The 15868-nt window shown below is 44.7% G+C and overlaps 3 protein-coding genes across 3 annotated transcripts; all 3 read left to right on the top strand.

Annotated features, from left to right (window-relative positions):
- Positions 1-192: 192 nt before the first annotated feature.
- LOC111223309 (gastrula zinc finger protein XlCGF57.1-like) lies at positions 193-4384 on the top strand. Its single transcript, XM_022747409.1, has 2 exons — positions 193-900; positions 1760-4384. Exons 1-2 carry the CDS (start codon positions 615-617, stop codon positions 3262-3264), a joined length of 1791 nt encoding a protein of 596 aa, XP_022603130.1. The 5' UTR covers positions 193-614; the 3' UTR covers positions 3265-4384.
- A 2501-nt stretch (positions 4385-6885) lies between these two features.
- Positions 6886-9353, top strand: LOC111223312 (gastrula zinc finger protein XlCGF26.1-like). Its single transcript, XM_022747412.1, has one exon. It carries the CDS (start codon positions 7359-7361, stop codon positions 9069-9071), a length of 1713 nt encoding a protein of 570 aa, XP_022603133.1. The 5' UTR covers positions 6886-7358; the 3' UTR covers positions 9072-9353.
- An 841-nt stretch (positions 9354-10194) lies between these two features.
- On the top strand, positions 10195-15499 carry LOC111223316 (zinc finger protein 316-like). The gene is made up of 3 exons (XM_022747416.1): positions 10195-10765; positions 12269-12589; positions 13040-15499. Exons 1-3 carry the CDS (start codon positions 10522-10524, stop codon positions 14035-14037), a joined length of 1563 nt encoding a protein of 520 aa, XP_022603137.1. The 5' UTR covers positions 10195-10521; the 3' UTR covers positions 14038-15499.
- The last annotated feature ends 369 nt before the right edge of the window (positions 15500-15868 follow it).

Genomic DNA, 15868 nt, shown 5'->3' with positions numbered 1-15868 from the left:
GTGGAAAAATACAACTAATGACATCAGGGACATAAGAACAAAAACACATGCAAGAAAGAAAAATGTTCCAAAGTATCCAAATGTTAACCGACTAAATACATATGATTACATACATACACATATACACACACACACACACACACACACACACACACACACACACACACACACACACACACACACACACACACACACACAGGTGACACCCCTGTCACTAATCTTTACATGAGCTTTTACTTAGTTTATATAGAAATATTTTGGTTTTACTTAATTAATTCAAAATAAAACAAACAGTTCTCAGAATAACAACGTTGTCACTCATCAGAGTAACTCAGTACAGTTACTGTACCTGAATAAAAACTGTAGGTGCTTGTAGTTTTCTACTGTATTTCTCAGTCAGTTATCTGATCTTCTTCCACTTCTACCAGTCAGACTCAGTCAAACGTCTGTGTTTACGTCTTCCTCCTCCAGTCCAGCAGAGTTCGCTGTTCGCTGTCGTCGCTTCGCTCTCCTCTGAGCGAACTGTCGTCGACGCGGAACTCGGTGTCTCTGTTTACCTCCCCGCTGCCTCTCTTTGTTCGCTGGAAGCTCAACTTGCGCAGAAAAGGGGTAAAATGTGCGCTGTGCAGCTGCTGCGGGTGTCGGTCCATGAGCGGATCAGCGCTGCCGCTGAAGACTTTCTCCTACAGGTGGAGAAAAGAGAAGAACCGGCTGAAGTCCCGGCGCTGAGAGCGCTGCTCACCGAGCGGCTAACGGCGGCGGCGGAGGAGATCGTCGGTCTGTTTGAGGAAACCGTGGCGGAGTACGAAGACAGAGTGGAGCGGTCGGAGCGAGAGATCTGCCGCCAGAGGAGGCTGCTCGATGCTGTGCTGAAGCCCGAAGTCAAACTGCACAGAGCAGGTCAGTGTCCCTCGCTGCACCCGGAGTACACACCGACTCACACTTCCGTTCAGCTTCAAAATAAAAGCCCTGACCTGACGTTTACCAAACCAATCTGTTAGTTTTCATCCTACAATCCTCCTCTCTCAAAACGTTTGATCAGTTATGGTGGAAAAAAGGCAGAAATTGTCTCAGTAAAAAAAGGGCACACACTGAGTAACAGATTGGGTTTTGATCCAGCTTTGATGTTTCAGTGTCTCTATCAGGTGCAAGAACTTCTCCTGACTCAGACAGGTGCAGGTACCAGGTTGAGTCCTGCCTTCAGTTATGTTAATACAACACAATATATACATCAGAGGTGTCAGTTACTTACTGTTAAAAACTGGCTCAGAGAAATTAATTAAAATTGAGTTAATTAAATGAACAATATTGTTTGTTGAGTAAAGGAAGTAAAGCATGGCTGTGACAGGCTAATGAGATGTTAGGGTGCAACATGAAAATGATGCAGTACGTTTTTAGGTTGTGATGTTGCTCAACCACAAATACAGGGCACAATTTCACACACACATACATGCCTTATTATTTTCCCCACCTGCAAAGAACAATATCAGGGTAAGAGCCAATCACAGGCAGAGTAGGGGCAAGACTTTGCAGAATGTGGGTTTTAAAAAAATAACGCTACAAACACACACATACACACACTCAGTCCTGCTTAAAGTCAGGTTTATGGGTGCGACTAATGAAAATGTTTCGTCAACCTTGACAGACCAAAATGGCCACAATCTGGAGCTGTGTCATTAGTGTGAAGAAATACGTGACATCAGTTATTCAGTGAAGTTGTCAGGTGCATCGGTGTTGATCAAGTGTTCTGTCTCCTTAGAGCTGTTGCAGTCAGTGAACCAGGGCCAGACAAACCTCCAGCCTCCAGACCCTGCAGACCTGAACCAGACTGAATCTGAACACGTCGACAGCGAGGTTTCCTGCCCACCGACGCCTCGCTCCCCCTCCCCCACATACAGACTGCCCGTCTCACCGAGCAGCTCGGTCGTTCACAGTGACGGTGATCCAGACAGTGACTGGACTGAAAAAAATCGGACTCTCAGATCCCCGAGGAAAAAGAAAAGAGGACGGCCACCACTTGCTGTCAGAAACAAACGGAAACGGTCAACTCCAGCTCAGAGTTTCATCTGTCATGTTTGTGGACGGGCTCTGCACGGGAAAGGCTTCCTGCTCAAACACGTCCTGCAGGTCTGTGCCAAAGACCCAGACTGCCGCTGCGGCATCTGTGGTGAGTGTTTAGACTCAGTTGATGACCTGACAGTTCACCTACAAACACACCAAGAGAAGAGTAAAACCTGTTCCTTCTGCGGGAAGATCTTCCAGTCCATCCTGGCACAGGAGCTGCATGTCCGCCTGCACACCGGAGAGAAACCATACAGCTGCGACGTCTGCGGCAAGAAGTTCAGCCAAAAGGGAAACCTAACGTCACACATGCGCGTCCATACCACAGAGAAACCCTTCCAATGTAAACAGTGCAGTCGGGCCTTCTGTCACATGACGTCTTTAGAGCGACACATGCAGGAGCACAGCGGTAAGGTGGTGCACACCTGCAACGTCTGTGACCAGGAGTTCAGGAAACAACACAGCCTGAGACGACACATGTCAACTCATCATAAGGATGCCACCCACAAACCAAAGAGATACCGCACCTCGGTGCCGTCCTACATCTGCAAAGTGTGCGGGGACACCTTCCACAGGAAGACCTTCTTGGTGAAACATGTGGAGACTCACCTACAGGACCCGGACTGTTGCTGTGGACTCTGCGGACACCAGAATGAGTCCGCTGCCAGCCTCGCCGCTCACCTGCGCTCCCACCGTGAGGTTAGCAACACATGCGACATCTGTGGGAAGTGCTTCCCAGCTCATGCAGCGCTGCAGATGCACATGAGGATCCACACCGGAGAGAAACCATATACCTGCCGCTTCTGCGGCAAAGCCTTCAACCAGAGTGGAAACCTGAAGACGCACCTGAAGATACACACCGGTGAGCGGGCATTCTCCTGCAGCATCTGTGGGAAGGGCTTCACCCAGAAACAGACTCTGGACACTCATGTCCGCTTCCACAACAAGGAGAGACGCTTCCTGTGTCAGGTCTGCGGGAAAGGCTTCATGCAGGACGTGGACTTGAAGAGACACTTGCTGATCCACACTGGAGAGAAACCGTACAGCTGCAGGGTCTGCGGGAAGAGCTTCCAGGCTAAAAGATCACTCAATGGACACCTCAAAGTTCACACGGCAGGGGGGGGTGAGACCGGACCAGAGCCAGATCAGGACTCAGAGCAGCAGAGGATGGACAGTTTCTACTCAGGATTCCTCCAGCTGTAGAGGACCGGCGTTAGAGACTGTTGACTCGAAGAGCTGGACTCAAACCAACAGTGTTGAACTTTATTCATCACTTCCAAACTGTTTCACACAGAACTTCTCCATCAATAACATTCTGGTCTGGCTCTGGTCCCAGTTCATGCAAGAGATCAAACCACAGTACTGTTTTGGTACAGACTGAAATGTGTCCATAGAACAAGTATCAAACACTGTCTGGTCCTAACAGTTGCCAGTAAATATCTGCGCAGAAGAACAGCGCTTTAGTCCTCAGTCCTTTCACTCCTTAGTGGATTATCTTATTTTCTCCAGCTTGATACAGTTCAACACCTCCCATCTTCAAATTTAGAGATTAAAACATGCGTCCATAGCAGGGCAGTGAAGACATGTTGTCATAGGGAACAACTAAGTCACTGTACATGGATAAGGAGTAATAACAATCACCAACTTTTTGCAGTGTTTTAAATATTTTGTCCAATACTCAGATAAGTGGGGACAGGTCCAGAGCATGTGTAAAAGATCAGCAGGTGAGTCCCGTCATCTGTTACGAACAGCCTTATGGTAAGGGAACATTTTTGTTAATGTGGCATTCGTGTAATGGACTCTGGACTAGTCTGTGTCAGGCACTGATAGGGGATGAGTGGTCGGCCTTCCCACATGTTCTGAGTTGTATATGATGAAAATGGGAAGCAGAGTTCTGAAAGAACAGCGACCCAGGTCTCATGTGCCTGGTGATCAGGTCTCAGACCACCTTAGAGCTCTGTAAACCAACACCAGGATTTTAAAGGCAGCTGTTGGATTTTAACTCTCATAGTAAGATATTTTGGTTCGGTATCAGGACTGATATCAGGATATTGACACAGGATTGTGATACCAAAATTAAAACATGAATATGTTTTTTCTTCTGTCAAAGACATGAAACCAGATTTAATAAATGTTTTTTAACAAGAATTTCGGTGTGCAGCTGGAGAAAGGACGATTTAACTGTCTGATAAGATGACTGTGAAGCTCTGAGTCTGAGCACATTTCAGTCTGGGTCCAAAAGGTCTCTGATTTTTCAGCTTCCATCAATAGAATAAAAACTGGATTAAACGTCAGTCATTGTCTTCAAAATAAATAAAGAGTTTCTGGTTCTGACTCTGACTTTTATTCAGAGGATGATGAGAATCATCATCATTGTTTCTTTCTCTATCAGCTCAAACGGAGAAAATAGTCCCTCTTAGTTTCTGACTGATCAGCTTTTTTCTGGTTCTAAATACTACAATACCCATGATCCTCAGCTGCTGTTTTCATGGACAAGAAGCCAGTCAGAGATTATTACCGGTTACCATGTTTACTGAGTTTTACAATTCTTTTTCTTTTGTAAATCTGATTTTATAACTTTTTTTCTAATAACTGAGAAATGTTTGTTCTCAGATTTTAATTTTCTTTAGACTATATGTTTATATGTTTCTATATTGAACAGTGAAACTGTCTTCTGTCAGTTTTATCCACCAAAAACCTGATCCACACCACAGGAATATAATTCTGGTAGATTAATATGAGACCCTTTTGTTTGTCATTTATTTGATTTTAATTTTATTCAAATGTTTAGTCTTTTTTTATTGAAGTTATATATAGTTACATTACTAACACTACACTGTGAAAACTATAAATAAAACTCAAAAGTTTGATGAAGTAAAATTACAAAGGTTTTAAAAGTATCAAACTCCTTTGATTTTGCTGTATACATAAATGTAATGTATATATATAGGAATATTATAGGATTATTATTAATGATGTAATAATAAACCATAATATCATGGAGACATTTCTGATTATAAGAATCTCCTAAAAACTTTATTTATTTTTTTTTAAATCAAAAGAAAAATCTGTCAGAGCAGTCTGTAGCTCCAGGCTGCAGGATCATCACTGACTGACTGAGGTGGGAAAGGTTTTATGTTTTACAAACAGATCATATGTTTTGTATGAAAAATCTGATTCAGTAAGTCATCTACTGGCTAAGTTATCAGATACATTTAGTAAAAATATAAATACTCAAAGTTCAGTTCTTTCCACCAACAGTTTGGTTTAATTAGTTAATTAGGACCAGTACGGGTATCATCAGTGTAGTTATAGTATCCTCCGGTCCAGCAGGGGTCCGCCTCTCTCTCTCCCCTCAATGTGAACCCGGAACACACCCGGGTTGTTTTCCTTCCTGATGACCGGTGGACTGAGCTCTGCGCTGGGATGGCTCTCACTCAAACACCGCCGCGCTGCGGGCTCCGGGCCCTGACGGAGTCGGTGTCGGAGCAGCTGAGGCGGCTCGGGGAGGAGGTCTTGGGGTTGATGGAGAAGCGCAGCGGCGGGACGGGATTATCAGGAGGCCGCCTGCTCCACCTGCTGCGGCGGCTCCTGACCAAGCGACTGGCGGCGGCGGCGGAGCGGATCGTGGGTCTGCTGGAGCGGGAGGTGGAGGAGTACCGGCGGCAGCTGGAGCGGCAGGGCCGGCTGCTGGAGGCGGTGCTGAGCCCGGTGGTCCGACTGAGCCGGACAGGTGAGTTAATACCAGCGCCCTGTTCTACAGACTGTCGCCATGTTGGAGCCACATCACCGCTCTGACTGTTGCTAGGTAACCAGAGGTCAGCCAATCAGAGGTCAAACAGAGATACAACATCACCTGGAAGAACAACACACCTCTGTGGGACTGTGAGGCCGGGACTGTGAGGCCAGGACTTCAACCTGTGGAGGGTCCTCAGAAAACCTGGAGTTAAAATTTGTATTCATCTGTAACTTTGATGTTTTCCTTCATAAATAAAGTTTTACTGTTCAATAAATAATCAGACAAACCGTCTCTAAATCCACACCAGAACCTGGTCCAGCTCTAAGTATCATGTGATACACTTTCTCAGGTAAAAACATTTAAACATGATGTTTACTGAAGTCAGTTTAACTGATGTTAGTGAAGCTTCAATAACTGGACTCCTGTGTTAAACCAGTGTTAAAGTGAGAGCCGTGTCTCTGTCTTTTATTCTGCACTTGTTGGAAACTAATTCACCTTCAACCTGCAGATAAAACATTATTCTTCTGAAGTCTGTTATTATGAAATACTGTCGTCCTTTCTCAGTGTGGGGCCAGTCAGATGGTTCTCCACTTACACTCAGGGTAACCACCACAGGTACCTGGGTTTAAATGTGGTTTTGAAGGTGCTGCATCACTGTCAGTCACAACATCTGTTAATGTGTTAACGCTAAATGTCTGCTGATCAATAATCAGATTTCTTGATTGGTGAAGTATCAAAGTCATGTTCGTGATGTCACTTTTCAGTGAACCAGGTGTTGAACCTGCAGTTTTAACAATCTAAACTCTACCTCTGAACAATATTCCTACTGGTAAAGTCTTAAAACATAAGAAATGTTTTTGTCTAATTAGATTTGAAGAAAATCAGATTTAAAGGAGCGTCTAATCAGCCTGATAGTGTTTAATAAAGTGAGACCCTTTCTCTCCCATCATTCCTGGTCACCTCACCCTCTCCTGACAACATCTAAAGAATCTAAACTTTTGAGGTTCAGATGTAGGAGGTTGAAACTGGATGAACTGATTCATCCTCATTTTTATTTTGTTTTCTTTTCCTTTCAGACTCTGCCTGCTCGTCCACTCTCAGGACAACCAGCACTGATGAAATCCAGACAGCACTACCAGAGATCAAGGCCACCCACCTCCCCACAGCCCCGCCCACCTCCAGCTCCACCTCCTCAGATGTCTCTGCGGCCGAAAGCAACGACAGTGGCGACGATTGGAGGGGCAGCGACAACTCCAGTAATAAAGAGACTAAGAGGACAGGGGCCAATGGAGGACGGCGGTCCAGCAGCAAGAGACAGCGGGCAGCATCATCGGACTGGCCAGTGACTCACCACTGTGTTGTCTGTAGAAAAACTTTCCGCCACAAAGGGAATCTGGTGAAACACGTGGAGACCCATGCAGACAACCCTGAACGTCTCTGTGGAGTATGTGGAGAACGTTTGGAGTCCTCACACGGTTTGTTGGACCATCTCAGATCTCACAGAGAAACTGTCAGTGGCGGTGGGAAGTGTCACATCTGTGGCAAAACGTTTCAGAACATGGAGACACACATGAGGAGCCACACAGGAGTCAGACCGTTCAGCTGCGACATCTGCAGCAAGAGCTTCCCTCGACCCGGAGCGCTGAGGAGGCACAAGAAGATCCACAGCAGGAGAACCTCCAACATCTGCCCGGTGTGTGGACTGACCTTCACCCAAAGCCACGTGCTCCAGGAGCACCTGAAGACCCACGAAGAGGACGATGGAGACCAGAGTGAGGACATTGAGGGCGAGGACGGTCAGATGGAGAAGCTGAATTCAAAGAGAGACAAAGGGCAAACCTCAGGACTAATGTCGCCTCAATCGGCCTCACTCTGCTGCAGAGTCTGTGGTGATTCCTTCCACAGTCGAGGCTTCTTGAGGAAACACGCAGAGACGCACTGCAGGGCGTCTCAGGGCGTCTGTGGCGTCTGTGGAAAGCAGGTGGACTCACCTGACAGTCTGCTAACCCACCTGCAGTCTCACAGAGAGACCAGTGGGATCTGCAGCATCTGCGGGAAAAGTTTCCAGAACATGGAGACGCACATGCGAAGCCACACGGGGATCAAACCGTACCGCTGTGGCGTCTGCAACAAACGCTTCCCTCGACCTGGAGCACTGAGGCGCCACAAGAAGATCCACAGTGGGGAGCGACCATACACCTGCCAGCACTGTGGGAAGACCTTCATCGAGAGCAGCACCTTAAAGACTCACAGCAGGAGTCACTCATGGGAGATCCACAGTGACGAGGACCCCGGACCTCCAGCGGACTCTCAGAACCTTAAGTCTGAAACCGAGGAAAGTCCAAATGTCCAAGAGAACACTACGACATTGACTCAGACCTCTCACTGCTGTAAAGTCTGCGGTGAATCTTTTCAGAGTAAAGGCGGTTTGAGGAAACACGCAAAGAGTCATTCAGCTGAGTCTGTCTGTGGCGTCTGTGGTGAAAGTTTGCCGCCATCAGAGACCCTGACAGACCACCTGCAGACTCACAGAGACGCTGGTAAAATCTGTCACATCTGCGGTAAAACTTACCAGAACATCGAGACTCACATGCGGAGTCACACCGGTGTCAAACCATACCACTGCAGCGTCTGTGGTAAATCCTTCCCGAGGCCCGGTGCTCTGCGGCGCCACAAGAGGATACACAGTGGAGAGAGACCCTACATCTGCGAGTTCTGCGGGAAGACGTTTATCGATAACGGCGCTCTGACGACGCACATCAGGAACCACACTGGGGACAAACCAGCGCATCGTGTCTCCTGCGAGACCTGCGGGAAGAGCCTGGCATCGGTCCACGTCCTGGAAGTCCACAAGAGGATCCACACAGGTGAGAAGCCATTTCAGTGCCGCATCTGTGGCAAAGACTTCAGGCAGGTGGGAGGGCTGAACGCCCATATGCTGACCCACACCGGGGAGAAGCCATTCAGCTGCAGCCTCTGCAACAAGAGCTTCAGCACCAAAGGATACTTGGAGACCCACATCCGGTTCCACAAGAAGGAGCGAGCGTTCAGCTGCCACCTGTGCTGGAAGGCCTTTGTCACCAAGAATGACCTGAAGAAACACCTGCTGACCCACACTGGAGAGAAACCCTACAGCTGCAGGGTCTGCGGGAAGAGCTACCAGGAGAAACGCTCCAGAGACGTCCACATGAAGGTCCACCTGGACGTCCATATCAGCAAAGAGTCAATCAGGAGGGAGGACGGTCTGCAGCCAGAGTTCATGCAACTGTAGATTTCATACAGACCAGTGTTTCTACTGGTTTTACAAACTGGTGAACTGACAGTCCAGCAGCTGGTTTGTTGAACTGTCGAACTGATGAACAGAAATCTGCTGCTGTGATCCTTCAGTCATCAGCAGCGACAGAAATCTGTTTCAAAACACGATCCAGAATCGCAACACAAATCTTTTTTAACCTTTTAAAGAATATTCTATTTATTTTTTAATTTTTCAATGTCATATAATTTAAAAATGTTCTCTGTTGCAGCAGCGACATTACTGATTCAGAAAAGTGCTTCACGCTCCAAAAAATTTGTCTATTTCTTTTTTAAATAAAAATTTGTTTTGACTCTAAACAAAACCAACAAGTCTGAAATCAGTGATGTGGTTGATTTTAGTTCAATAACATCATAAAGATTGTTTTTTTTTTTTTTTTTTTTAAATAAACAGGTCATAGTATGACTGGAATAGATAAACTGATGTTCATGGTTCAAAGTCAAACACTGAATGAGTTGTGGTCCTTGAAATGCTCCAGGTTTTTTTTTAATTAGTTAATGTGGTCTCTAACCTATTCCAGAGATCCTTGAATGAGTTCTTTGCATTAGTGAATTACTTCCTGGGTTCCTTGAAATGTTCTTAGGGGCCATGAATAAGTTCAATGACTCAAGGAACTAGTTCTAGTGGATCTTGAAATGTTTTAGGGAGAGGGTACCTGATATATTCTAGGGAATCCTTGAAGTGTCCTGAGGGTCCTTAAATGTTAACAAGACTGCAGAATTAATTCCTAAGGTCCTTGAATAACTTCCAGTGGTCTTTCAATGAGTTCCTGAAGTCCTTAAAATATTCCAGGGAACTTGAATGAGTTCCTGTGATCACTGAATACGTCTCTGTGATTGTTGAAATGGTCATGGAGGATCTTGAATAAGTTTCTTTGATCACTGAATTTCATGTCTCCTTTCCTTGAAATATTATTGGGGTCAGTCATGTGACAGCCCTCAGTGTCACATGACTTACAGTTGTGCCAGGTGAAGTTTACTGGATTAAAACATCTCAAACTTTCAGAATAAAACGACCAGTGCAACGTTTAATAGAAGCATTGAGATTTTTATTTTCTGAAATATTCCTATGATCCCTGAAATGTTAAAAAGTTAAAACAGCTGCTTCCTTTTGAAGTTTAAATGAAATGAAGTTGTAAACAACTCATTTTATTTCAGCAGATACTGAAAATTCACTTGGAAGAGTAAAAACAGATCAGATTCAGAAACTTTAAGCTGGTATACTGAGCACAAAAAATCTGTTTGACAACAGTCCGTCCTCTGTGTGTTCCAGTGGTGCTTTTATTGTGAAGACTTCCTGTCTGACGCGGTCACAAACTGTCCAACTTTACTGTTTGTGCTCGAGCCGACATTACGCTTCCAGTAGCTCCTACTCCCGGTGTCACGGACAGTCCTCAGTCGGTACCGACATGCAGCTCGACTCCCTGCGGCTGTTTGTGGACCAGCGGCTCAGCTCGGTTACTGACGACATTTTCCGACGTTTTGCCAGAATGATCGCCGATTATGAACACGAAGTTTCCCGGTTAAAACAGGAGATAGACCAACATAGGAAACTGCTGGGGACAGCTGAACAACCGGAGGACAGATCGGAGGACAGATCGGAGGACAGATCGGAGGACAGACCGGAGGACAGACCGGAGGACAGACCTGCAGGTCGGTGCACAGACTGTTGTTTAGTTTGATAGAGAAATGTCCGCAGACTGTGACGTAGCGTCTTTTCCCCGCTAGATGTCGCTGCTGTGGTTCAGACTGACTTGTTGTTAAACTGAACTGGGAACCATTTAAACCAGTGTTACTGTAAATGTTCAAAATGTGAAGCAGCTTTTTACGTGTATTAATCTTTATTATTGCCAGTTCAGACCATTAGGACCAGAAGGCTCCCCATCCACACCTGTGTGTGTGTGTGTGTGTGTGTGTGTGTGTGTGTGTGTGTGTGTGTGTGTGTGTGTGTGTGTGTGTGCGTGCGTGCGTGTGCATGTGCGTGCGTGTGTTGGCTGCTGTCCTCTTCAGTAGCTGCTGTCTCTTCCTGACTCTCTCTTGCTGCTGGTTGAAGCCTGGAAATACTGGAAACTAACTAAGTGGGAATCTAATCACACTGGTCGGACTGCTCAGCTTTTCCACGCATCTCTAGGTTCTCTGTTTAGCTGATACCTCTGGTCCAGACTGTCTTTATGCCTCCTCAGGACGAGTCTTGGAAAATACTTTTCAATATTCAGACATTCAGTGTCATAGTTATAGAACTAAAACTAATATTATCAACTTCTACAAGCAGACATTGTTGACTAGCAGCTCCTCACCATCTTCTCTGAGGGGAAAAGCCAACAACAGTCCCTCCTACTGTATGACCATGTTTTGAGAGTGTGTATGGAGAGGAGCTGTTCACATATCTAAGACATCAGACTGAAGTGTTTCAACCACACCATTTTCACAATAAGTAAAATTGTTTTATCAGAGATATAAGTCAGTAAGTATATTGTCGTACTTGTTCCCACTTAAGGGTCAACTTTTGCATGACCTCACCGAAGCCTTGAGCCTTGGACACCATTCACACAGAGCTAGAGGCAAAGACACCATTCACACAGAGAGAGACAAAAATACCATTCACACACAGAGAGAAAGACAAAGACCATTCACACAGGGGTGCTCACCTGGTAGAGCGCGTACCATGAAGCCTTAGTCCTAATTGCAGCGGCCTGGGTTCGAAATTGATCTGCGGCCCTTTGCTACATGTCATCCCCCCTTTCTCTCCCCAACTTTCCTGTCTCTCTCTCACTGTAATTAACGAATTAAAGGCAAAATACCCCCAAAACATAATTTATTTGAGTGAGAGAGACAAAGACACCATTCACACACAGAGAGACAAATACCATTCACACACATACAGAAAGACAAAGACACCATTCACAGAGAGAGGGAGAGACAAAGACCATTAGCATACAGAGAAAGACAAATACACCATTCACACTCAGAGAAAGTGTGTGTGTGTGTGTGTGTGTGTGTGGACAAATACACCATTCACACACAGAGAAAGACAAAGACACCATTCACACTCAGAGAAAGACAAAGACACCATTCACACTCAGAGAAAGACAAAGACACCATTCACATAGTATGATGTTATTAACTGTCTAACTCTTAGTTGGTTTTATCCTCCAGGTGTACTGCAGGTTTTCACCACCGAAGAAAAGCAACAGATAAGGGGGCGGAGTTTCAGTCTGCACATCAAACAGGAGGAGGGCAGAGCTTCAGGACCAGAGGACACAGACACCAAGTTTACACAGAGTCCCGATGGGTTGAGGGAGAGACCTGAAACAGACCTGAGTCCTCGGTCCAATCCGATCCAATCCTGCACAGAGGAGGCGGGGCCTCAAACTGCTAAAGATAAACAGGAGGCGTTCAGTGTCAAGCAAGAAGTGGGTGAAGGTCAGATGATGCTGGAGGCTGCAGTCAGAGCAGAGATCAGCTCTGTGCAAAAAGGTTGGTCAGGTAACCGGGTTAGATTGTCATAGTAACCAGGGTAGATCGTCATAGTAACCAGGGATTTTAAGTCTGAAAACTGTTTTTAGTAACTTTATTTTGATATTTTCCACTGTGAACAGAGAATTTGTGAGAGTTTGAACATTTACTGCATTTCAATCATTTACTTCCTGATCAGTTTTTCTCACATTCAAACATTGCAAGACCAGTGATTAATTCACTTTTAATGAAATTAGATGATCACTTAATCAACTGGAGCATCTTTTTGTCCAGGTTACACAGAAACACAGATCTGAGTTTTTTATAGTATTTAAGACTAAGGTAAATTCTCCGTATGTCTCCTGATGCTGTGGAGTCAATAAATCTGATTTTATAGTGTAGTAAAATGTTGGAAGCCTGATTTCCTTTATCGTAATTTTCACCAGAGATTTTGTTGTTTTTAACCTCTAGGTGATCTGCTGGTTTCCACCACAGAAGAAGAGCAGCCAATTAGGGAGTTGAGCTTCAGTCTGCACATTAAACAGGAGGGTGGAGCTTCAGGACCTGAGGATGCTGATACCAGTTTCACACCGAGTCCTGATTGGTTAATGGGAAGCAATGATGATGAGGGAAGTTTTTCATCCAATCAGATCCAGCCCCACATAGAGGAGTTTCTCCCTGCCCCCTCAGACGCCCTAATGAGACCAGAACCTGGAAGGACGTGCAGACCTCCAGACCACCACAGGGACTCAGTTGTCCAATCAGAGTCGTCTGAGGACAACGACAACATTCAGTCTGAACCAGGTCTCCAGAGGACTCAGGGGAGTGAAACTCGGCCTCCTGTAGACCAGAAGCTGCTGGTCTGTGGTAGCTGTGGTCGAGAGTTCAGCTCAAGGCGAACTCTGAGGAAACACATCAGACGAAACACAGCTCAGGACAAGGACCAGATGTCCTGCAGCCTCCGCAGACAGAGGGCCCCCTTCCAGAGTCCTGACAAGTCCTTCAGCTGCAGAGTCTGTGGCAGCTCCTTCTACACACAGGGGATTCTGGTGCGGCACGCCGAGAACCACTGCAAGGAGCCAGAGAGTCGGTGTGGAGCCTGTGGGGACCATCTGGAGTCAACTGAGACTCTCAGAGAACACCTGCGGTCCCACAAAGAGCTGGGCAGCACCTGCGATGTGTGCGGGAAGAAGTGCAGTTCCATCAGGAGGATGGAGATCCACAAACGGGTCCACACTGGAGAGAAACCATACCGCTGCAGTTTCTGCAACCGAGACTTTAGCAGGAAGGAGAGTTTGGAGAGACACCTGAAGGTCCACAGCGGGGACAGACCACACCACTGCGGACTCTGCAGGAGGACTTTCACCAGGAGGGAGAACCTGGTCCGCCACCTAAATACTGGTCACACAGAGAGGCCAGGTCCATCTGCAGGGACCGAGGGGATGGACCAGATCAGTATGATGCTGTGACACATTCCAGAAGAGTAAAGTCTTTAGCAGGTGACAGAGAAAATGATGTATAAAACTTTATGCCACTTAAAAGACTTGAAAAAGCTTTAGGATGTTAAAGGGACTTGATCTGAACCAAACCAGATCTGTAGCTCGAGTTTTTATGATCGACAGAACATTAAGCAGGTTTGATAATCAATTCATCATTTACAGGAACAGATTTTGGTAAATCCTCTTGTTTTCTGTATTTTTAATAACTTGTGGAGTCCCTTAGGGAGGCGTTCTGGAGCCTCTCTTCTTTCTTTTAAAGTTTACAAGTTATATTTTCTCCACAGTCTTTTTTACTTGTAAAATTCTGAGTTCTAATGAACTAAGATTTTTTTATGGGGTAAAAATACCTTTAAAAACTTTATACCATTTTCCAAATGACGTGAAAGCAATCTGTGAGAGTTTGGTCTGGAGTTTGGTGTGAGTTGATCAGTATGTGTTCAGATGCCCAAGAGCTTGTTGCAGGACCTTTTGACCACAGGGGAAACCATTTGTTAAATAATCACCAAGTAGTGCAACAGAAATTTACATTTTTTTTAATAATCAATTCACTTTAATCCACATTTATTTGCCGTCTACAATAAGTTATAGAGTCCCTCAGGGAAGTGTCCTGGGGCCTGTCTATTGATGAATTGATAAAGAGTGTGATAAAACAACGTTTAAACATTTTATAAATCCTGTACTTCTCTCTTTTGACCTAAACCAATAAAAAATAAGGAGATACATACAACAACTGCTGGAAGAAAAACAAAGACAGAAGGTCTAAAAATACAGTTTTGTTCACCAAAGTCTTTAACTAAGTTGTGATCAAACTGATCTCATCTGACTGACAAGAGACAGTTATTTATTTATATTTATATACAGTTATTATTACAGCGTGAGAAGCAGCAAGGCACTAACACTGTTAGGGTTGGTGGTTCAATTCTCTCTGACTGAACTAAATCATGTCTGTACTGAAAACTAACCATTAATGGTGTTTTAACATTTTCTTCCTCAAACCACAGAAACTTTCATTAAATGTGGTTGATTTTGATTTTCATGATTGAAAATGTTTTATAGATTCGATCAGTTTCCTAATCAATACACCATCAAAATAACATTTTGTTTTTAGCTTTCAAATTTTTAAAGTGATTTTAAAGTTTTTCTAATTTTTGACTTGATTGGTTTATAACAGTTTTCAGCAGTTTGTTGAGTGTTGTTGAGTGATGTTGGTCTGTGTCTCAACTGTTATTACTAGATCAGACTATGAGATTATAATCATAGGTTTATTTTATAAGTAGACATATTTCTCATCTGATTTCACCTTGTGCTGCCAGCAGAACTTTGTCTCCATCAGATCACAGCTGAATAAATATAATAAACATCTAATCTAACAAACAGTAGATCCCAGTTCTTCACCATCCATCAAATAAATTCACATCTGCTGAATAATGACTTCTTTACTCTTTTCTCCAGCTCATACTCTGAGCATTAATGTTATATTTATATTCCTGCCTTCACTGGATTAAAATGGAGACTCTGCTCTTTATTGACCTTTTGTCGTGGAGAATAATAGTAATAAGAACTCCGAGTCAATCGAACTCAGTCTGAAATGTTACAGGACTCAGCAAAAGACGATGAAGGAAAATGAATATATAAACACAGTGAAACATGAACATACGGTATATTTATATTCCTTAACCAAGCTCCTCATCTTGTTGGAGATCAAGCGAATGAAAATGTATTTACTTCTAACTTCTTACTTTGGACTCTGGCGGCACAGCTGATCACTCTCTGAATCTCTAACAGATGGTTGTTGGGCTTT

This window comes from Seriola dumerili, unplaced genomic scaffold (assembly GCF_002260705.1).
Source record: "Seriola dumerili isolate Sdu_G_001 unplaced genomic scaffold, Sdu_1.0 BDQW01000110.1, whole genome shotgun sequence".
NCBI classification, from domain to species: domain Eukaryota; kingdom Metazoa; phylum Chordata; class Actinopteri; order Carangiformes; family Carangidae; genus Seriola; species Seriola dumerili.
The sequence above is the reverse complement of the archived record's forward strand: the minus strand, read 5'-3'. Positions and strand labels throughout refer to the sequence as shown.

Excerpts from the sequence above, each read along its gene's own strand:
- LOC111223312 (XM_022747412.1), top strand. The coding sequence starts at position 7,359 with ATGGAGACACACATGAGGAGCCACACAGGAGTCAGACCGTTCAGCTGC.
- LOC111223316 (XM_022747416.1), top strand. The coding sequence starts at position 10,522 with ATGCAGCTCGACTCCCTGCGGCTGTTTGTGGACCAGCGGCTCAGCTCG. Across the intron at positions 10,766-12,268 it reads ACCGGAGGACAGACCTGCAG|GTGTACTGCAGGTTTTCACC; the intron begins GTCGGTGCACAG and ends TTTATCCTCCAG. Across the intron at positions 12,590-13,039 it reads GATCAGCTCTGTGCAAAAAG|GTGATCTGCTGGTTTCCACC; the intron begins GTTGGTCAGGTA and ends TTTAACCTCTAG.
- LOC111223309 (XM_022747409.1), top strand. The coding sequence starts at position 615 with ATGTGCGCTGTGCAGCTGCTGCGGGTGTCGGTCCATGAGCGGATCAGC. Across the intron at positions 901-1,759 it reads AGTCAAACTGCACAGAGCAG|AGCTGTTGCAGTCAGTGAAC; the intron begins GTCAGTGTCCCT and ends CTGTCTCCTTAG.